This window comes from Dermacentor variabilis, chromosome 4 (genome assembly GCF_050947875.1).
Source record: "Dermacentor variabilis isolate Ectoservices chromosome 4, ASM5094787v1, whole genome shotgun sequence".
In the NCBI taxonomy this organism is placed as follows: domain Eukaryota; kingdom Metazoa; phylum Arthropoda; class Arachnida; order Ixodida; family Ixodidae; genus Dermacentor; species Dermacentor variabilis.
The window spans coordinates 63474875-63498651 of NC_134571.1; the positions used below are offsets into that span (position 1 = coordinate 63474875).

Consider the following 23777-nt stretch of genomic DNA (forward strand, 5'->3'; position numbering starts at 1 on the left):
CATTAGATGAACCGCTTGGTGAGCTGTGGCAGACATGTTGCGTAGCAAAAAAAAAAAAGAAAGACAGAAAGAAAGTAGTTATTTGAGTGTTGAAACTGGCAAGCCATTGCCCTCGCAACTTGATACCAAAATGACAGTTGTGCAGCTCGCAGAACAATGGAGCGGAAGCTATAATAATAAAGAAAATTGCGGCCAGAAACCATCGAAGAAGACTGTCATGGTCTGCGATAGCTTTCTTGTCTAACCTTCCGTCTATATCCCCATGCCATAGCCGCGAATCACAAGACATTATGCACGCATAGCAGACATGCGAAGCGCCAATCTCGCCGCCAACGACAGTGTCCAGTGACATCACGACACAGTACATCCTGTCGTGATCATCCATTGCATACCAGTTGAAACTCTGTGGCAACCCCCACCAACCCTGTGTGTGGTGGCTGCAACTTCGTTGCAATGGCCATCCGTCAAACGGCCGCGCTCGCCGCAGAGGTGTCGTTCCACGTGGGGCGCCTTCGCTTTAATACGGGGTGATCATAAGTTTTCCAGAATTTTTGAAAATCGTCTGTGGCACATAGCGTAATTCTTGTCCTTGAGCTAAATTATTCGAAGAGGCGGACATTACTAGCATGAGAAATCAAAACACCATATTCAACTATATGTAAAAAAAATCGAATTTTACGGCATACATCCACAATTTACGAATTGTAGTCGTAAGTTTGCAAGATGTATCCCCTTGAACTGAATATCCACGATGACACCAATTTCTAGATATTATTTCCCAAAGTGTGGGACAAAATATATGGGCGTTCCAGTTACTTTTGTGCTTTAATGCAAAGGATACCGTTCTATTAAAAAAATAAGTAAAACAACAGTAAATTTTTATGGCGATTTTGATGGCACATATCGCGAAACTGGTGCCATTCTGGAAATTACTTCAAGGTGGACAGGCCTTGAAAGCGCACTGGCTACAATCCATAAATTTCAATATGTGCCGTAAGGTAATTGATACGTTCAGTAGTGAACTTATGTTAATTAGTCGAATATGCGTTTCGATTTTTTTGTGCAAGTAATACCCGTCTCTCTGAATAATCCAGCGCAAGGACTAGAATTATGTTATCCGCAACAGGCAATTTTTGAAAATTCCGGAAAACGTAGAAATGATGAGCCTTTATATAAGGCTACATGCCCCTTGTGTCACCTTGGCGAATCCATCCTGGGAGATTGACCAAGAATGGACACATACCAATATCACGCCGTGGCAAAGTTGTCTACTATAGGTTATAGACAGCAGCAGGTGGTCGGGCACATATGCAGTGGCCCATATCTGCCCGGCAAGGCAGCTGCCAGCATCTACCTAGCGGCCCAAGCTTGTGGACAACCTGGGTCAGTGGTTAATGTGGCACTGTGCGATAGTCCGACCATCGAAATTGCCCATAGTAGATGAAGACAGCTATCGTAATATATATATATATCCACGTTGTTTTTGCACAATATATTTCCGACGTTTCGGCTGGTCCATCAGCCTCTCTCTATCTCCTGTGTGTATATATCATGAGAAGCCAACAAACCAGGACAACACAGGGGAAAGTACTTGTACTTACTAACTGAATTAAATAAATAAATAAATGGCAATGAAAGTGAAGAAAAGCAACTTGCCGGGAACGATCCCACGTCGTCGCATTACCCGGGCCCCTCAGTTAACCCCCTTTCTTCTCTCTCTCTCTCTCTCTCTCTCTCTATATATATATATATATATATATATATATATATTCGTCTGCGAGACGTACAACCGAATGAACGATGCCCAATGGGCTGCCTTCTCTGAAACTTTATCATTTACCTCAGTGACAAGGATATGGGGAGTGGTCAACGACCCTGCCAGGTAGGCTCGCTCGTTCAGGTCATTCGGAGCGTTCACTCTGAAGCAGGGGAAAAGTTTACACGCTGTTGCAGAAGACTGCGCAAATGTACACGTCTGGCAGGTCAATTGGAATGCTAGGCTAAGACTCATTCCGTCTAATTATTAAGTCACCTCCTACGATGGACGAACCATTCACCTTTCGTAAGTTGGACCTGACATTCGGGTGCTAACAGTGTGGCACCAGATTACTGGTAGCACCTTGCTGTTTACAAGAAAAATGACACTTGTCAGTTATGTCACTGAAGGAACTGACGGGTGTACCATGTTTCTCTCACATTGCGCGTAATAGTACCAACTAGCCCAACAGCAAGTAGCTTGTTTAAAATTTTTTTTTATTGCGATATAAATTATGCGGACACTCCGGGAGTCGCAGTGGCGCTAGCTCTGACGGCATATCGACGGCGCGGGCGTGGCCCGCGCGCAATGGGTTTGAACCATACTTGTAAACGTTAAAGAAAAACGAAGCCGATTACAATTACTTCATTGAAAATACAATGTATTACAGTCACAGATTACTGCCTCAAGAAAGTAATTGAGGAACTACTCAAAAGTAATAGATTACTTCTATGCGTTACTTTCCTGGGAAGTTTTATTAACATCAACATTGAACAGATGCGGAAATTAGAACAAGCTGCAGGGCTGGCACTTTCAGTGCGTCCTCTGCAACCCTTCACATATTGCTCGTCTTCAATAACAATTGCTTTTCAAAACTTTCGTTGGTCAATTTTTTTTTTTGTGAGGACATCAGCAGGAGGGAATGGTGGTGCTATAAACGTACGAACACTATGCACAAAAGATTGTGGTTACTTAATGCCGCGGTGCCCTCGCTTGGGTCACGTATGAAGCGCAGCGCTTCGTTGTTGCTGGGGATCGAAGAAGGGGCTCCCACTAGGGCTCGCCTAAAGCTGAAACATTCGTTCTTCTGTAATTTTCTGGCATTAAAGTCCGAAGTGGCCCCCCGTCGTTGTCGCGACTTATACCATGCAGTATACCGGATGGATGAATGTTATGAGCGCCCCCTTTGGAACAGGCCAGTGGGTTGCGCCACCAAGCTCTTGCTATTATACTGCTTAATGTCCTACCTAGGTTATACAATAATAAAAAAAAAACACTATGAACTCCCACAACCAAATTTTCTGATCCCCTATTGCGAACTGTGGTTTTACGTCTCCGTTTTTTTTTTTGTCGTTTCCCTACTTTTCTTCCGCCAATCCTCCAATCGCCTCTTGCTAATCCCTATTGCGGACATGTTTACCACCACTCCCGCTGAACCCAAGGGCTTCAAGCAGGCCAGTGGTACCTAAATCGACCGCTGGGCAGACGCCTTCACATTTTAATAAAACATGCTCCATAGTTTCCTTAGCTTTACCGCAGCAAGCGCATGCTTCTTCTTCCTTCTTATATCTCGCTTTATAGTTGCGTGTTCTAAGGCATCCCGATCTCGCTTCGAAAAGTAATGAGCTTCCCTTTGAGTTATCATAAATTGTTTCTTTCCTGATTTCGTTCTTTCCTCTTAAGTAGTTACTCATGGCAGGCTTCTTTTCCATTGCGGCCACCCATGAGATTATTTCAGCCTCTCTGACTTTCCGCTTGGCCTTCTTTGTTGCTGTGTTGCCCACCATACAGGCCGCATACTTACTGGTAAGCTTCCTAGTTCTTTTTCTCCACTGTGAATCAATGTTTTTCCTATACAGATACCTGAACACTCTCCCAGCGCATTTACTTTCTTCCATATTCCTCAGCCGTCCTTTGTACTCAATTTTACTGCGAGCTTCCCTCATTTCAAAACTAGTCCAGCCCATATCATCCTGCACAGCTTCATTTGTAGTCTTCCCGTGAGCGCCCAATGCGAGGCGACCCACTGACCTTTGGTTCCCATCGAGTCCTTAACAATCTCCCAGCCCATTTACTTTCTTCCATATTCCTCAGTAGTTCTCCGTACTCAATTTTAATGCGGGCTTCCCTCACTTCAAAACTAGTCCAGCCCATATCACCCTGCACAGCTTCATTTGTAGCCTTCCCGTGAGCGCCCAATGCGAGGCGACCCACTGACCTTTGGTTCCCATCGAGTCCTGATTGTACCCCTGATTTAAAGCAAATAACCGCATTTCCAAAAATAAGTCCTGGAACCATTACACCTTTCCACATACCTCGGAGCACCTCGTATCTATTGTATCCCCATAGCGCTCTGTGCTTCCATTATGGCTGCATTTCTCTTCCCCTTCACTGTTATTGTTTTTTCCTGTGTTTCCATATATCTATTGCCTTCGTTTATCCATATACCAAGGTATTTATATTCTGTTACCCGAGGTATTTCCTGGCACTATATCGCCAATGTCTGTTCACTGTTTTCATTGAATACCATAACACCTGATTTTCTAACACTAAATTTCAAACCTAAATTGTTGCCTTCCTGTCCACAGATATTAGCCAGGCGTTGCAAATCACTGTGCTTGTTAGCTAGCAACATAATGTCGTCCGCATAAAATAAACCTGGAAGCTGCTGCTCTACTACTGTACCCGCCTGTTTGCATGAGGGATTAAAACCGATATTACTTCCTTCTAGCGCCCTCTCCATCCTCACCATGTACATAAACGGCCGTGGGGATAAATGGCACCTCTGCCTCAGTCCCTTGCTGATATGAACTTTCTCCTCGCTCCTCATCACTTCCCATTCAACGCAAACGGTATTTTCTAGGTAAATCTCTCTCAAAAGCTGTAGACACTCGTCACCTAAGTCTTCCCCTTCCAGAATATCCCGCAATATGTTGCGGCCTACGTTGTCATAGGCTCCTGTAATGTCTAAAAAGGCCACATACAACGGTCTGCTTTCTACTTTCGATATTTCAATACACTGAGTAAGAACAAATAAGTTATAATCTAAACGCCTACTTATTCTGAAGCCATTCTGAAGTTCTCCCAAAATGCCATTATTTTCTGCCCATGCTTGAAGCTTTAATTTGATTGCCTGCGTTGCTAGCCTGTATATTACCGATGTAATGGTCAACGGTCTATACGAGTGAATCCTGTCTTTCTCCCCCTTACCTTATTCATTCTACTTTGTCGCCAACTGTTTGGTATTCGTTTATCCTTTAAAGTTTTTTCCATTGCTTTCACCAGAGCTTCTTTACTTTTTAGTCTTAGTTCATTAATCAGCCTAACGGGAACCTCGTCTAGCCCTGTGGCTGTGCGCTTAGGAATTTTCTCTTCGGCTTTCTTCCAGTTGAAATTTGTCAGCACTAGCTCCTTTTCCACCTGGGTCTCTTTCATGCTCTTTTTTTTTCTTCAAATAAAACCTCGTCATTGCCTTGGAAAGATTCGGCTGTTATTTTTCGGATGTAATTTATTGCCGCTTCTCCTTCCAGTCTGTTTCCATCTTCGTCAAGGATTTGTTGTTGTATTGTTGTTGACTTCCTGCCTAATAATTTTATGTGGTTCCAAAATATTCTAGGTGCGGCCTTCTTTTTCTCACGTATTTCTGACAACCTACGCTCACTTTCCCCTTTTAATTTTGCTTGAACCAGAATTTGAGCCATAGACTTTTTCTCCCGGTATATTTCCCATTTACTGGCTACTTCACCCTGCGGCAACTGCGCCTTCTTTTCCTGCCTGTGCCCTCGGGATGCTTTCTGTCGTTCGGCGATCACTTCTCGTATCTCCCTGTTCCACCAGCTGTTACGTACACGCACATACCGGTTCGATTCGTCGGCCGACACCTGGTGGACCGCTATACTGAGATGAATCGCATACGGAGCGCCTTTGTATGCCTGTCTGAACGCGCGCACCCACGAGGATGCTGCGTGGCGTAATCGCGGATGTTCTACTATAGTTCAATGGCGTAGCCAGAAATGGTTTTCGGGTGGGAGGGGGGCACCAACTTGCGCGGGAAGGGAGATGGGGAGAAGAGAGGACAGGGGGTTGGGCAGGCCCCATATAACCACAGAAATTTCGGGGGGGGGGGGGGGGGACACGTGGCCGGTGTGCCGTCCCCTGGCTCCACCACTGGTGTAGTTCCTATCCAGATTCAAGTTCTCAAAGCTTCGTCGCCTATTCCAGATTGTCTCGTCAATAAACTAACTGGTTACGCGTAATTGGTTAATAAAAACGTAACTGAATTACAGGGAGCGTTATCGAATAAAAAATATAATCAATCAATAACAAAACTACCAAAAATAGTTAATCCATCATCAGTAATTAATTACATACAATTGTTACGTACAAGTCTGCTTAGAAGAAAATCAATAGATTAAGGTCTCCAAAGATGCGAATGATGCACATTGTGTTTGACTGCGAAAACGGCCCCAACACCACGCTTCGCTCAAATAATGGGCTCAGCGCAGCCAAAGCCAACGTTTATACAGGGTGTCCCACGTAACTTGAGCCAAGACTTTAGAAACTAGTGAATTGAACCGAACGTGCACTATTCGCAATAGCCTATAGTAACTTGGGCAATTTCTTGTTTTACCCATAACTGAAGCGGCAGGGCGTTATGATGGTTGTAGGCAAAGTAGGCCGGCGGATCCCGTCGGATGACGGCGCAAATGCACGCTGCTGGCCGAGCGCTGCCGAGGAGATAAAGAACGCCCTGCCGCTTCCTCGTCGCCAGTCACGACGCAGCCGACCATGTTCACCGAAAACATTCTTGAGAGCAGCAAGATACCACCGCGCAAGCACTCCGTCACGTGGCTTTTTTTTTTTTTTTTCACATTTCGTGGGCTTTCTTTGCAAACCGGAAAAAAGAACTACATGAGACGTATCGTACAGGAAACAACTCGATCGGTGGTTTCTGAAGGCGCACTACAAGTCAGCCATCATACTTGGCGTCTTCAGCCTATAGTTAAAAAGTAGGGTAAAAAAAAATTAATCACTTAGTGATTTATGGGCAAAACAAACAAAATTGCCTGAGTTACTATATATAGGTCAGGGCGAATAGTATGCGTTCGGTTCAATCCGCTTCCGACGTGCCTTCCATTTTATTGCGATAGCAATAATATGGACACTCCAGGCTCATTTCTGCCGTCGCCGTGAGGTTCCGCATGAGTGAAAGGTGTGAGGGTGAGCCGGCGAACGCGGTTCAATCGCGTGCGCGAGCGAGGAACGCGGCCAACACCCTTTAGAGAACTGAGGGCCTTCTGGCTGACCCTCTCCCCTTGAGCTGCGTCACGCAAGAAAGGCCTACATAGAAGTTCCGTGCAGCGTGCTATGAAGCTACGAGCAGCGCACCTGTGTTGAAAATGAAGCGTGGAAGATATACAATGGTTAACCCCGGCTATTCGGAGAAGAGCGAGGGCACGACGGCGGCGACAACAATTCGATTAGTTCCAGGAGCCCTGCCGCTCCTTGAATAGCTGATTGCTACTTGATTGCTGTCACAACTTGCATGCTCACCTGCCGTAGATTAACCCCAAGCGAAGGCGGGTGACCCGCGTATGTGCTCAGCCACGGCCAGGTTAGAGAAGACGCACGCTCACCTGCCACATACCCCCCCCCCCCGCCAAGCACACGTTGGATCACGTGACCTACAATGCCAGGCACGTGGGAGAGCGGTGTGCACCAAGCAACCGTCTTTATAGGCCCACTCTCGCCTGCTTTCCCTCACACCAACAGCATGGGTGCGCCAGTTGCGATCTTAGTACACTTGGAATTTGTACGGAACCTCACGGCGACGGCAACAATTCGCCCGGAGTGTCCATAAAATTGCAGCAGAAGCCCAATTCTAGATACTGTACACAGAGAACAGCCTCTGTGCAAAATGTTTGTGGCGCGGTGCAAAATCCTGGAGGGGTATACGCTCCTCGTTTGGACTGTCCGAAAGACGGTGGGTGATCTGCATGGCCGGCTGTCCGACCTTGGTGCCGTCCCCCCGAAAAACTGCAACGGTGTGCAGGCCGAATGCTGCAGTTTATTCCTTAAGACAGATGCCAAGGTGTCCTTAGACGAGATTTAGAGCGATTAAATCATTGGTTCAATAACATTTTGAATGCTCTGTGCACTGCTATGACCCCTCCTTTTTGTCTTGTTTGTTTTCAGAAAAAAAAAATACTTTCAGCTGCCACCTTAAAGGGACTAACAACAAATTTTCATGGTACCCATTTATTTCAGTGCAATATGAAGCTTACCGGCCACAGTGTCCAATTATGAAGTGGTAACGCAGAAGACGCTGTGGAACATTTTTTATCAGAATTTTTGAATCTGAAGCATGCTGAAAACAATGATAGGTGAGTGCGATAGCGATTATACACCAGTACTGGTGGGAGACAGACGACAAGTGCGGTCGTAGTTGTGAGAAAGTATTATTTTGATTCATGTTTTCCGAAGTGTCAAATTATTTCTGCAATATTAGATACATGCTTTCATGGTTTCCTGTCCAATTACTTTGGCCATTAACTAGCCAAGAGCTTCTTTTTAGCCAAGCCAAGTTCTTGAGAGCAAAGTGACACTTTCACACGTGATGCACGTTGCCGTAGCCACGCGCGCATTAATATTGTAGTGCTGGCACCAATTTACGGCACAACTAGTCGATGGCATTTTGTATCTCACAGGGAGACTACACGAATCTGGGTACTTCTCAAAGCCTTGTGCGCATGTGCACCGCCATGCATTGTGAATAGCATGTGCCGCTCGATAGCATAGACTTTCTTTACAATTGCAATACGAATAGAATAAAGTGCAATCCTCTAATAATATATGAACTGCAATTTTAAGCAATAAGTATGCTGTTCATAAGAACAACCGACTTATGTACAGCACTCTCATATACTACATCAGGAATACCAAGATTTCAACACCAGGCTGCGACACTTAGATTTTGAAGCTTCCTTTGTTAATTTAAAATCATATTTCCTACTTGCATCTCGAACAGCATGCTGAAGTCAGTCACTATAAATCATGGTCATGTTATTTCCATCAGTGCCTCACAACAGATTCTGGCCAGTTGTCAGTTCTTTTAAGTTTCGCAGCCAGCTTGATCAGGTACCCTCTCCTCAACTTTCGCAATATTATCCCCAAGCCTAAGGGGGGGGGGGGGTAATCAGAGCGCTTACTTGGAATTTTACGGTATGCTGCAGTGTGAGGAGAAAAGACTAGTACAGTTGAAACTCATTATAATAAAGTTGCATCCGACAGGAAAGTACCTTTATGTTCGACAGTCATTATAAGCATATATTAGATACATGCAGATGTCGACAAGAAACGCTTTAGGTTTCCTTCACTATATCCATACTTGTTAGATCGAAGTCTCAGTGTACACGAAAAAGGAACATGCCTGTACTACAAGCTTGACGCTGCTAATAGCCAACATGAAGGGCACAAAATCAAAGAGAAGGCAGTGTAATTTCCTTTCGTTTTTGCACAATTTTATTGCAGGAAACATTTTATATAAAATATGCGGCATCATTTGTGCCTTTGTATAATTCGGAGGAACCAGCTGCTTGCGTGGCAATGGTTAATTCCAGCTGCAAATGACCTTTCTGACAAATGCAGAGAAAGAATAACATTTACAACACAGAGAAATGCCACATATAAAGCTCTCCTTAGAAATACGATTAAACAACAGTGCAGGAGGGATTTCAGCCTGATTGTCGCATTTTCTTCACTGCAACGGCAGATTCTTGCTGCGTGCATTACAAGTCATAAAAGAAAACATGAATGAGATACTCACACGTGCAAGTATTCTACAACTAAAAAAGTGTGCCAGTTCATGTCTTATCAATAAACTCAAACATTGACACAAGCAAATCTGGACTGATAAAATGCACAACTCATACAACAACAAACACTAATGTAAATTAACAGAGCCCATGTTTGGTCTCTAAACAATGATCTTTCATAAATGAACATTGGGTTAAATAGCTCTCTGTTAGGAAGCATGATCCTGACTAGGTGCCTTTGTTAAACAGGTGTGGAGTGTGGGAAAAGATGCTTTGGGATACCTAGCACACTTATATACAGTGCTATGTTTGCTTGGAAGTCAGGCTCAGACCAAATGCGCATATCATACAAAGAAGGCACAACAAGCAAAAACCACGGCACACGTTAAGTGCTGCATAAAAAAATATGTCGCTTTCTCTCTAGACAGCACAGTACTTATTTGTGCATTTCAAGAGGTTAGCAAGTCTGCTTTCTGTACAACTACCCATTTTCATGACTAGGGACTGAATTACTCGTAAGCACAGATTTCATGACAATGTCTGCTTCACATGTGAAGAAATAATATTGGAGACACCAGAAATCGTTCAAAAGAATGCTCACAAAAGCAATAAGTCTGCAAATACACTCTGTGCCAAGATGTATCTTCATGGTTTAGGCTGCACTTGAATTCTAGGATAGGAAAATCATTAGCTAAACAAAGTTTCAAGTTATATCAAGCTTAAGACATTTACCTGGTTGGCTGTACTAGAAGTACTGTATGCTGAATATGATAAAGATGGTGGCATGATGTGTGCATTATATAGGCACCTTTTCTACTTTTGTATAGGTGTCAATGTAAAAGGCACTACAAAGAAATAGGCAGATCCTCATTGAAGAAAGTACTAGTTGCTGGATTTCCGCTGCGACGAACAGTGAAGTGGCACAACATCGGACTGTAAACTATATTTATATATATTGCCAAGTTACTTGGCCCATGGTATTTATCAGCAACATTAAGTACAGCACGTAAGGCACCTAAAAGCATGCATACAAAAGCAAAAATTAAATGCTTATTAATGTAAGGAGATGCGCGTTTGCACATTCACATTTTGTACTTCTGCGATAGTTTTGTTATTTGGTGAGTGTTTCTAAACAAGAGGCACTTTACAAGATGGCTAAACATTCCATGAGAGAACCCATTACAGCAGCTGTAATTGTGGCTACAGGCAAAACTTTGTGACTTTGGCGGCACAAAAGCACTGTCGTCACAGGAATGAAAAAGAAATGCACCTTGACCAACAGGTCTAGAGATTGGCAAATGCCACACCAAATTTTGCAGCTGTCTACAGCTTGCAATATAGAAATATTGCCAGTGATATGGCAACCACCTGCAAACAGATGGAAAAGAATTCATGTGAAGCACGAAGAGAAATACATCGATACTGAAAAACTTGCTGTTTTCAAGAACATCAATCAGATTTCCTATTCGAGGATTCAGCAATTTTTCCATTCTTCTGCTAGTAATTACACATTTTGATACTGCAAGCAGTAAATAACAAAGTAATGAAACTGCATGCTCTCAAGCTGCAAATACCTAATGTCTATCCACAAGGCAGTTATTACGGCTAAGAAAATGCCCTTATCACTCCAGACAGCTACTGCACTAATACGGGCAAAAACAAGTAGGTTCTCAATAGTGAAAGTACTTAAACCAATGGTCGACAATGCATAGCTTATCACTATATGCTACAGCCATAGCTTCAGCATAACCAGATGCCGTCATGAGGTTGCAACACTTATAAGAGTCTTTCAACCTACACTTAGCTTGCCTCAAAAATAACCTAGGGAATCATACAAGCACTGTGAGGCAACTATAATCAATAACTAGCGACTCAGTCCTAACAATATGCATAAAAAATAAAGCATGCTCGATACAGGCAAACATAATCTTTCTGTTCCTGCTTATGTCGTGTGTATGTGACGAATGTCTCAGATTATTTTTAAAAAATGGAACTCAAGATAGAACTTTTTCTGACCAAGCTTCATAGCAGCAGGTAACAACAGAATTTGTGCAATAACTGCCAATATTACTATTTAAGAAAATCACGAATTAACTTATTATTTTCTTAATGGGGCATGCAGTTAATTGCAAAAGTTAGGTCAACCAGTACTTATAGCAAAACGTTTTGCATCTTGTGCCTAGCCCCGGTTTCCAGAAATGCAAGCCAAAGGGTGTCATGAAATGCATTGCTGTTCCAGTTAAAGGAGTACTGACATGACATTTTCGACATCATTTTTCTTTTCACTTTCTTTTCCCTCCTTTCTTATCAGTCCTTTATTTACTTTTTTTTTCACTCTGGTTAGAAATAAGATATTCGGTGCTCTGTTCAATTAAAATATTTAGTCATTCAGACATCCTTACTTACTCTAAGACCTAGAAAAAAATATTGGCAAGTTTTAAGAAAGCCATAAATACTTTAATGCAGCTGTATGCCATTAATTCGACCTTGGCAGAACTTATGGAATTGACCGATGATCTGGCATGTGAAATTAAAAAGAAAAAAGAAAAAAAAAAGAACATCCAGGCACACCGCTGCTTCCTTTGGTAGTGTTTATTCAATTCTAATGTGCACCCAATTAGAAAAAAAATTGCGTGCCTCCGCTTCAATTGGAAATGCCTCTGATTTTGGCAGTGAGGACAAGATGACACCAGTGAAACTAACCTTCACAGAATGGACATTTATTTATAGCTAATGTTAATTGTTGTTAATTTTAAGCATTTTATCACTGTACGTGGATTATGACACATTGCTCTCATTGTGGCCCATTGCATTTGATATTCAGCACTTCTTGAACAACAATGCTAGAATAGCAAACGGAATGGTGGCCCATGCCTAGACTAAGCACTTCGCCAGTTTGTCTTGCGATGCCTGCGAGTCTCCAGAGTGCTGAAAATATGCGATGTGACTCTGCTGTCACTTGCCTGGTGTGCAAAATAACTCATCCTTTGAATGAGCTGCAGTAATTGAAGACTGAACGCAGCTCATCATTGTCGCAATTCTACGAGCTATCTTTTTCTGTCACCATCTTGCGATGACAATGACGCTGGCTTATGAAGGCAGGTTGTTGTGAACGTGGTTTCAATTTCGAAGCATAGCGTGCAGGCAATTTTTGAACCAATTTTCTCAGAAATCAGAAAAGAGGCACATGTTTGAATTGTGTAAATACGACAATCGTTCATTGTGAGATGTCAGTTTCACTTGAAGATCTTCCTAGGGCAGGCTGAAAATTAGCCTTTTCAGTGAGAGATAATGTGTCTCGGGTGCATTCACTATTCCCTAGCATTGTCAAGCAGAGGCTGCAGCTATTGGGATCACGACTGTGATCACTATTTGGGTAAGGTGTGTTCATGCCGACCAGTCGAAATTGTAGTATCCGGTGGGGGTCAATTTCAGGATTGAAATAGTGAAAAGTTCTGGCCTGTAGAATTGTATGGTCATTGACCAGACCTTTGGTCAAGATGGAATTAATCTAAAATTCGAATCAGCTGGAGTAAAATTAACGAAAGTCTACTGTAGAAGTTTTCCCCAACTTTCTTAGTACTTGCCAAGCATCATGTTTCATGCGAGAAACCTGTGGTAAAGTCTTTTCTTGATAATATGTCCGCAATCCTTTAACAGTTTTTTGTACTGCATTTTGCCACCGTTTACAAACATAATCTTGTAAGCTCACCTGGGCAACCACGATTCCTAGCACCAGGAGACCAATTTTGAGAGACTGCTCACCAAGAAATGTGGCAATGGCCTCTCCACAGCCCTGAAACAACACGCAACATTCCTTTCAATCTGGCTAGCATTGAGTGCCTATGTGGGTGGTTGTCAACATCAGAAAACATGGTAGAGCAAAGTAGACAGGAGGGATCACTAGGAGACAAAAATATGTCCTGCACATGCAAATCTACGAGTGGTTTAGAATCTTGGCTTGTTGCTTTGACAACCACAGGATTGTCCACTTCTAGGGGAAGCACGTTAATGCTCAAGTGCTTGTAGCAGCTTTAATTTGGAATGAAGGCTTGCCAAGTGGCTTTATTATTAGTTACCCTTGTGAAGCGTCATACTGAAGACTCTTCTATTCAATAATGTCATATAAAACTGAATAAGAAAGGGATATGAATGTTAATGAGGCGTTTCCCTCTGAGTGAATAACACTACAGTTCCAAACAGCCCAGAATAGCTGCAACCAAATGACAGAAAATTCGAAATGTAAGGAACTTACATGAGGGAATGACCTTAAAGGGACCCTGAAACGATTTTGACAATTTTGTACAAATGTACTGAGTCGTTAGAGAAGGCCCTCCTGATCACTGACGCATCTAAGTGCTCTGCATAAAGCGTGCAATTTATTATAAAGAAATGCTGTCTATTATAAAGTGTGCTGCCGATCGCAGCACACTGCTTGGCGGAATTTTCAGCCACCCCTACCCATATGACATAAATCACCCAATTGACGTCAGTAGGGTGAGCTATCCGATTGGCTGCCCAGGGCAATCAATAATTTTTCCACCTTTATGGTGAACAATGATGTTCGTTATAGTTGGAATGTTAGTCAACGTGTTGCTATAAAAAGAATGTAACAGAAAGAGAACGCACAAGAACAATTTCTCACTACACTTAAGCACTTCCGGCACAAAGCAAGCGTCGTCTGCTTGTGTTACAACGTGCTCCGTCTTGATGAGAGCTCCGCGGTCAATGTCGGTCTGTCTTTTCGTGAGCACCATGAATCGTCTTTGTTGCGTTGTGGGCTGCAAGCGTAGCGACTGGCAATATGTCAAGCTGCGACATCGTGTCCCTCGGCAAGGAAGCAGAGGAGTGGAGTGGCTGCAGTGCATCTGGCTGTCGCTATACGATTGGCGTCAGAATTTGCGCATTTGCAGCCGTCCGTCTACACTGAAGGATTACTGCCACAATAGCGTTTCGCAAGTCTGGTATTCAGGTAAACACAAGCGAGGGGACAGGGCCTGGCCGCTTGACCTTGCCGTTTCGGTCAGGTCGATGGACTGTGCAGACCGATCAGGCTGCTCACGTACGTCTACGGTAAAGTTGCTTTATCAGCTTGAGTTTATGCCTCCACCCATTCGTCGAAAGGCCCAGCCCACCTGTGGTTACCAGAATACCAGACACGTTTGGCGCTGTGACAGAATGCTCGCAACACACGCTGCTTCGATAGCTCTCGCTTGGGGTCGACTGCCAAGCAGCTGCCGGAGAGGTTGGAGGGTCTTCATGTGCTTGCTCCTAGAGAACCGGAAGTAGACGACACGACGTGCCATTTTGACGCAGAGCCAGCTTAGCCCCGATCACTTGGCAAACGAGTTGAGGAGAAAATGGATGGCTATGGAGGAGGGTAACTTGTAATCGTCCGTAGCTCTCTTAATATGAGATGGTTCACACAAATTGTGGTGCGAATGATTAACTTTAGCTGTACCCCACGCGTCTGCAAAACTTGTCCGAACCGTTTCAGGGGCCCTTTAAGAAATTGTTGTGACAAATGTGTGTATTTGAGGACAATATACAATGCCAGTCTTCATTCTTCACTATTAACATCTCTTTCAGTGCTTTTCATTTCAACTTTTAAGCTACTACGTGCAACATTTCCATTTTTACTTAGACCTTTCTTTGTAGATTGTTCCACTGTCAACCCACAGTACCATAGTCCACTGATGCAAGTCACACCAGCCCTTCTTATACATCAGAAGGGCCACAATCATGTTTTGCTGGCAGAAGTCAACAGAAAGAAACACTTAATTCGTTCACAGCCAGGGTTTGATTTCAAGTATGTGACGTACTAGACATTGCACCACCGTCATTATTGCTGTAGTGCTGTTGCATTTACTTGACATCTACTGCTCTTTTAGGAACAACCATAGAGTTTCTCACTTTAACACCTTTATAGGGAAATCTCGCACCACTGTGAATGGGAGTTTCGTAAGGGGCGCTGTGCCATCATGGAAATGACAGTATATGTGTCTGTGAGGCTTGTGTTGGCTGGTGTTGCAAGAGGCTTCGTCTAAAATGTGGATATGGCTACACAAATAACGCATTCTTAAAGTAAAATCTTCATAAAAGATTTTCATTCGACCATATTACATCTTCCAATTAAGTTTACTCACCTACGACGCATAACCAAACGAAGAAAAGCAAGAACAGGCAACAAACTGTCACACTGCGAGCGCGAACATTGTCGTCCTCCAACTTTAGCGGCCTGCTGATACTTTATACGTTTCATATAATTGTACATGCAATAACAAGTCTTCATAATTAAACAAAACATGTTTAAAAAGCTAAAACAGCTTTTTACGTGCTGTTTTAGTAGAGAATGAATCATTGTGATAGACGGAATGGTGCTTGTCAGGCAGGTGTCCTGCTCTTCGAGAACGATGCCACTCCGAAGTCACAACATACTAGCATTCCCGTGCATACCACAGCGCAGCAGCGCCAGATTTCCCTCTAGGTAATAAAGTGAGAAACTCTATGGGAACAACGATGTGAAGCCAACAGACAATGAAGCCAAGGAAACCTTAATTGTTGGCTTCATTAGGTTATTAATAATCAAGTCCCTCAGTTCCCTCGATTCTTTTCACTCATTGCTATTTAAAATGACACTTAAAGCTTTTCTTTAGGTGGCCCTCTGCAACTACTTTAATGCCCTGCAATATTCCCGCTCTACACTTGAAAATTTTGAACACGTACAACAAATTGCAGAATATTTTCGCTGCCTTATACAAGGCAGCTGTTTTGCCTGTGTGAATGCTTCTCACCGTTTTGTGGAGCACTGGCGGTGATGACTTTGACTCTGTGTAGCAGCTTGCTGGTATTTCGAAGCCGTTCCGTGGGTAGTCATCTGGTCCTTTCGCACCACAGCACGAGAGCTAGGCAGCAACAGAATGGGCAATGCATAATAAGCACAAAAGCAGAGGCTATAGTCATCATCTTGTGGCATACTTCCCTGCATTAACCATAATCAGAGTTAGACATTTCCGACAAAAAAGAAAATAGAGGAAGAAAAAAAAAAAGAAGGCTGTGGCCAAAGGTACATCCGACATCTCCCTCCAACTTTTTACAGTTACGTTACACAGATCCAGCAGTGTCTTTATCGAAGTACATCCGATGTTTCTTGTTCATCTTTCCCTGTTTAATGTTACGATGTGTTAGGCATCAGCACGCTGAACAGCTAAATACAGGCTTCCCTAGTGTCAGGGATTATTCTGCGTACGTATGTTGTGGTGCAGTGTGCCTGCTTCGGCACAGCCCATGCAGATCATTGTGCGCATCATTTCCATAATGACTGCCACATCTGCTTTTATAGGCACTGATGCGTGCTTTCACAGCAAGAAAAAGGCATTCTATTTGGTGGCCCTCAATGCAATGCTATGCCATACAACATGTGCTTATCACATATAGAGCAATGCGGCAATTATGCTTTGCTACTGATTCACGAAGTGACTGGTAGAGATCTGTTCCTGTTGCAGCATTTAACAATCAGGAGGATTTCGAAATCGGAACTGCAATCCACAAATTAACAGAATCGTTAACTAACGAAAGCAGAGATGCACCACTTTTCTCCGTACAGTTAGCTATGTGCACAGCTCAAGTTGCGCTCAACTTTCGTTCGTGAACACTTGTAGCGTACCATTTGCTTTATCGCTCAAAGCAGTTCTTTCTTGATGCCTCTTCTGGAGACTGCTTTAATCAAACCGCAAGGCAGATCACGAAAAAAAGATTAGAAATTGGTCGCGCGATTACAGTGTCGTATAAGACGTCATGATTCTGCATGCATATTTTTGTAAAAGTACTGTACTGTACTTTTGGAAGTAAAAGTACTATAAAGGCATCCCTAATGTTACTTTAAATAGCATGCTGACTTAATTAAAAAAATATGCAAGAAACATTTGGAATTATGAAAGATTATGAAATCATGTTCACCCGCCGTGGTTGTTTAGTGGCATTGGTGTTGCACTGCTAAGCACGAGGACACCGGATCAAATCCCGGCCATGGCGGCCGCATTTCTATAGAGGCGTAATGAAAGAACACCCATATACCCAGTTTAGGTGCATTTTAAAGAACCTCAGGTGGTCAAAATTAATCCAGAGTCCCCCGCTACGGCGTACCTCATAATCAGATCATCGTTTTGGCACGTAAAACCCTATAATATAATTAATTTTTTTTAAAGATTAGTGTTCACGCATGCCTATCATGGGACTCGAAAAACCTGCCTAGGCAATTACGGTAGAAGAATAAGAGTGTTAAAGGTATGCTTAACTAGCTGGAAATATGCAGTATATTTACTGCAGGATTGACAAGCATTAATGAAAACACTAATAAAGTAATAGAAAATGCATATGTTATTAAAGCTACCCCACAAGTGATTGCAATAAGACAAACAATAAGCAGGGATGTTTTCTACTTTCATAATAAAGGGACAGTGACCCATATACACCTGGGCGCACAGTTTAGTGCGCCTTCTGTTTCACTCTATTTACCATATTTACTCGCGGAAGGCCCGCACTTTCTTTTAATGGACTTTTACCGGGTGTGGGCTTTCCCAAGGCAGGCTTATGGCTGCTCAATGAAGCCTCAAATCATGCTCAGACTTCCGTGCATATAAATTCAACCACCGGCGGCCGACTATGAACATGTTTACAGGTGCAGATAGATTTTTCTGACATGCACTAGTGCCACCTCGTAGCGGTTTGCAAGAATTCACCAGCACGCTAGAATGCGTTTGATGCTTAGTGATACTCTTTCTTTTATACAAATTTTTGCACTCCGTAGTCTGGGTGCGAGCCTTATGAGAGCACAGGGTTTACATAAGTAAATACGGTATTTCTTTTATACACAGTTAATTTGACAAGTGAACATGCTATTGTTTGGTACTTGCTTTATTGCTTGTCTGGGTAACTTATTATTACACTGGCTTTTGGTACAATTATAAATAAAGCCATTTTTGTGTGTAATTTGAATGCCCAAGACATCATCCCAGCATGACTATTTATGTACAGGGCCTTCCCTTGATGCTGTTATGCCTGCACCCTTGTGCCTGCCCGTGCCTGCAGCATGCATGCAATAAGTGCCAGTGCATGTTCCTGCATCCCACGCTTGAGAGCATTCTAGTGTGTCAAAAAGTGAAGGCGCAAAGAAAAACTTACACCTTGCTGCAAGTCTTGCAAGAAGTTTGGCAGCCCACTCTTCTTTGCTTCAATGAGCGTGTACAATGTTGAAGTGAGGGTGTTTTCCAGCTGCAAAAGAAAGGACATTCACTGCTGGGACAATCGGTCAAATGTGAGTGTTCTCCGTGGACTAAGTGACAGCCGTGCTTGTATTAAGTGACAGGCTTATGGCTAAGTGACAGCCGTGCTTTGATCAAGTGACAGGCTTGCATTATCAGTGGTCAAAAGCGAAGAATGAACAAAGAGAGCAGGTGCATGCGTGGACTCACTTCGGCACTGTTTGCATACTTCCAGACAAGTCCCATCGCCACTGTTTCCACAATCACGAAGCCAGCCATGATGATGATAAACTGCAACGTTGACAATGGTAGACATGAAAACAGTTTTATGACAAAGCTTTCGAGTGCAATGTATAAGACTAAAGGTCGAGTGTCTGCATGAACATTTAACCTATGGGACAGCATTGTGTTTGTGCACTCACTGCCATCTACAATGTGGAAGTGAGGACAAAAGATTGAGGCACTGATACGTGCTGTTGCATTTATGAACATATGTATGGCTAACGAACACCACTTGAATAAACCTGTTGTTTGCTAGGTTCCAGAAGAAAGAATGGAATGTGTTACCAGTTCAAGCAGAAAAAAAAAAAAACACCATGAAAAGAAAGGAGTTAGGACTGGTTTCAGTTTCACTAGATTGTTACTTAACAATGAGAAAAATGGATGTATCCTAAGTAGGATTGGAAGACATAAATACCATTTCTAATATTGTACTAATATTGTAATGTTGTGCAAATAGCAGAATATGAAAGAGTACTTATGCAAATACAATGTTATGTGCACTTGTCGTAGTACAGTACAACAGCAATTTCTACAATACTGTTCAGCAGTTGTACAGTGCCTTTTTATTACTTAAATGAAAACATGAAACCAGTGCTGACAGCAAGAAGCAAGGTCTCCGCAGCTGGCAATTTTATGTGCAGCTGCAATTGACATCTGCTTTCAAGAGATGCTAAATGCTGGTATGTGAAACAGCTGCTAAGGACTATTAGATGTATTTATTTGTTTAAGTAAAGCTCAATGATTTGCCTGCTGTGCTACAGGAATAAAGCGCTGAAAAGGCATAAATTTTATACTCTACACGACAGAGGCCTTATTTTTGGTTGATAATTTGACTTTTGGTACGCAATTATAGGATAGGCCAATGGACAGGATGACCATCGTTCCACAGAGACATGAAGCTGGATGTGTCACGTCACGTAAATCTGAAAGTATCGCTTAAAGTGACTGGTTAGGTTAAAGAGCAAAACATGAGTTTTGAACTTTAAGCCTGTGGAACAAGCATTACATGCTTGAAAAAAGGTAATGAAGAAATATTTTTATCTATGTCTGCATGCTTAAACCGCAAGCTTTTCATATGGTAGGTGTCCCATTGTATTCCTTAAGAAGGTGCTATAACTGACCAAGGAGTATTATAGTCAACAGGAAATGTAATTCTCTGACAATTTGCTAGATGTTAAATGCATCAAGAGATATATTTAAGTTTCTTGCTTATCATGATGCAGGACAGACAGCTAATCGCAAATTATTAGCCAATTGCACACTCGGGTGGTAGAACAAATGGCTAGGCAAGTTGGCAGACAATTTAAAAACAGGATGAAGGAAGAACAGACTTGGGCAAAAGGAATAAGTACTCTGGTGCTGACTCAAAACTGTGCTTTACCTGAAGCAATAACACCAAAATAATGCACAAAACAGAAAGAAACAAAAACAAATAGAATGTGAAGCAATATAAACGCCATAACAACAAAGCTATAGGGTAATGTACGCTAAGCAAAAGGTTAGCAATGAAATACCAGATTTTATCACACGTGCTAAACAGATAAAGTTTTGCACCAAGAATAAAAGCTGTCTGTATTGTATTGTTTATTTGATAAGAAAACTTGAACACAAAGACAGAATTTTGTTCTTTTAATTGTATAGTTTGCTCCTCATAAGAGCAGTTGTTCCACGCTTAGGAGCTAGAAGCAGCTCATTCGTTTCAGTCCGATATAACTTCAGTATTTACTCTACATTATAGTAAAAAAAGAAAAGACAAATACGGTGCAATGACAAGTACATACGTTATTGAAAGTTTAGTGTGGTAGTGGTTATATAAAATTTAATCTGCCATGAGCGGCACTTGAATACTGACAAGGCATTACTGATAAGGCGCTGCTTCCTTAGTAGAAGACCCCATAGAGTCTCCTTGGCACAATTGCGCAGGTACCATATGCTTTCATGTTACTTTATTTGCTTTTAATCTTCCTTCTTTCACTTTTTTTTTTGCACTCGATTCAGTAATTTTCTTCAAAATGTGCAGTTGTTATACTGATGTGTGTCCTTGTTCAGTCCGCCACGCCTAGACAGTGCTCGCATTGCACAAGGCAGCTGAAGATAACATTAAGAGTTCTATGATTTAGCATAAATCTAGAAACAGGAACACACCATAAGCAGAAGCCAACCAACACCGAAGCAGGCCCCACAGCAGCCGCAGACGCCAAACAGTAGCACTGTGACGCCTGCCACAAGGGCAAATGTGGCTGCAGTTGGGTAGTTTGAGAATTTTCCCAAGTGGTCGTTGACATCATGGAGGTTTGGATTGTTGAGCACAATGGCAGCCACGACAATCGCAGCCACTCCCAGCAGCTGCAGATAGCAGAATGCGAATGAGCACAACTGTGAAACATGCACATTATGCATATGTGCGCACAAAGAATTAACCAGCTGTGCTGCTTGCCACGCAAGCTATGTATCTATACGCATTGCTTATCCGTGAAGTGTATGATTGTCTGAATACAGAGTTTTGGGACAAAGCGACATCGTAATCTCTAGACAGCAGCGGGGCCCAAGCCAACTTCGTGTATTGATCGAACGCTACAAGATGAATGTCTCTTGGGTGCATCACATGCGCGTCCGTTTGTTTTCTTTCCGCGCCTTTATGCCGAATACATGTGCGCCCTACGAGATCTGGCGGTGCGTTACACCAGGTGTTGCAAGTGGCGCGCTCGGCGCGCTGTAGGGAAAATACGTGCGACCTTGCTGCATAAGAGCTCATGGCAACAAACCAGCACCGTGATTGCGCTCTCCCGGGTATCTGTTACGCAATAAATTATGCATGAATATGCATTACGTACCGAGATCGTCAAGTTGAGGGCGCACAAAACGCCCTTGATGACTCCCAGACCGCACACCATATTATTTTCGGGGAGGCCCGTCCTGGCCCTCGGGACCCTTTGATACGTCTTCCGACACCTCACGTCGCGTCAAGATCGGCGTCTCGACAACATGACAAGGACAACGACCGCACGATGACGTACCACCGCCTTCGCTCAAAACCAGTCGACAGGCGCGCACAAACACAGCACATGCCACTGGCTTGGGCGTCGGTTTCAATCGTGACCTCCGTGAAAATTGCGGCAGCCAGTCGCGCACTTCCTCAATCGCGCGACGCTGCGCTTCGGTAGCTCACTCGCAGCCACCGAGCGCGAGTGCGTCTGCCGCACGGCGCGACTGCAAGCGGGCAAATGCAGCGCTGTCGTGAGCTGCGGGCTCTCCGCTGCTCGTGCGCCTACATACAATCAGGAAACCACCGAGCTGCCGAACTCTGCTGCTGGCGTGCTTTCCGCCGCGACTCCCTGGCGCGGCTCGAGCAGCAGCTGCCGACGTCGGAGTCGCGAGGCACGGCGCCGAGCCATTATGTGACCTCACCACTGCTTAGTGTTTCACTCCTCGCCCGTGCTCTCCCCTGTTCTTCTTCCGCCCTCGCACGTCGGCGGAATCGAGAGAACAGCGCAACTTGTGTTGCTGCCTACTGTAGCGGGGTGTCCTCTTTGTAGGCCATCGCTCGTTGTCGGACGATCAGTAGAGCGCGGCACGGGTCACGAAGTGATGCTCTTGTTGCATTCCTCGGTGAACAATGCACGATTGCAGCACAGACCTAATGAGCTACCAGCAGAATATTTCAATAGTTTTAATCGGTGTTTTCCCACCAAGGCGGGACGCGCTGCTCACTTCACAAGGCGCCCATCAACATTCTTCGCACAGGAATTTTTACGTTTCTCCCGGCCGCGAACTCGCTTCGTTTTTCTTTCGCAAGGTGGCGTCACTTGTTTCTGGCGCGCTATTGAACATGGCTCACATGGCTTTTAATTTTGTTTACAGAAATGCGTGCCAAGACAGAGAAATAAACAGAAAAAGTGGGCTCATAGCTCTCACTTACTGATGTGTAAACTTCGCCACATTTTACTGGGACACCAGACGGAAGTTAACGGAATACAGAAAGAAGATTTTGTTCACACGTTTGTGCAAACATTGCGTAAATTTGATGTTGTGAGAACGTGAGGAATTTTGACCAAATATACCCAAAAAGAGATAATAAAAAAGTATAGAGTCAGAAAGACGTTAAGAGTGTCACCAGGCGTTGATAAGAAATAAAGGAGGAAATCAGATTAAGAACACTGCAACTACCAGACAGGTTAAGAAGGTCCTAAGCTCGGTAGAATCTGTGGTCTTCATTGCCTATTCGCGAACCGCCTTGGTAGAGTGTACTAGAATAACTAGCCTTGGTGTTGGTATAGGTGCGGGTACTGTGCTACATTCAATTTACGCTGCGTCCGGAGTCTTGGTAATTAGCCTTTCTACAATTCGAATATCCTTTTATGATCAGCAGCGTGTGTTTAGCTTCTTTTTTTTTTCCATAGAGCGTTTCCCTGACTATTTTACCCGCGGGAGAGAAGCTCTCGCGAGTAATATAATCGCAGGCAGAGTGGAGATGCAGAGTGGAAACAACTCCAGCGCAGAACCGCATCTGATATATTACATAGCACTGCGGGTGGCTGAGGGCTCTGCCTAAGCCACTCTACGCGGCTACCTAATCCCGGCCAGATTTCCTGCCCCAGCCAACAGAAGTACGTGTAAGTGCAAGTTTGCGGCAAACACAACGATAGCCTTGGCAGAGCGCAC

At 43.5% G+C, this 23777-nt stretch overlaps 1 protein-coding gene across 1 annotated transcript; it reads right to left on the reverse strand.

Annotated features, from left to right (window-relative positions):
• Window positions 1-9251: 9251 nt before the first annotated feature.
• LOC142579296 (23 kDa integral membrane protein-like) lies at window positions 9252-22846 on the reverse strand. The gene is made up of 7 exons (XM_075689343.1): window positions 21950-22846; window positions 21261-21461; window positions 19044-19124; window positions 18754-18843; window positions 16365-16475; window positions 13283-13366; window positions 9252-10938 (listed from the first exon to the last, which is right to left on the reverse strand). Exons 1-7 carry the CDS (start codon window positions 22007-22009, stop codon window positions 10894-10896), a joined length of 672 nt encoding a protein of 223 aa, XP_075545458.1. The 5' UTR covers window positions 22010-22846; the 3' UTR covers window positions 9252-10893.
• Between the last annotated feature and the right edge of the window lie 931 nt (window positions 22847-23777).

Bases quoted from the DNA above. Each gene is read 5' to 3' on its own strand.
- LOC142579296 (XM_075689343.1), bottom strand. From the start codon at position 22,009: ATGGTGTGCGGTCTGGGAGTCATCAAGGGCGTTTTGTGCGCCCTCAAC. The intron at 19,125-21,260 runs GTGTGTTCCTGT...TCAACGTTGCAG, and splicing joins TTGGTTGGCTTCTGCTTATG to TTTATCATCATCATGGCTGG. The intron at 16,476-18,753 runs GTAAGTTTTTCT...GTTGCTGCCTAG, and splicing joins TGCAAGACTTGCAGCAAGGT to CTCTCGTGCTGTGGTGCGAA.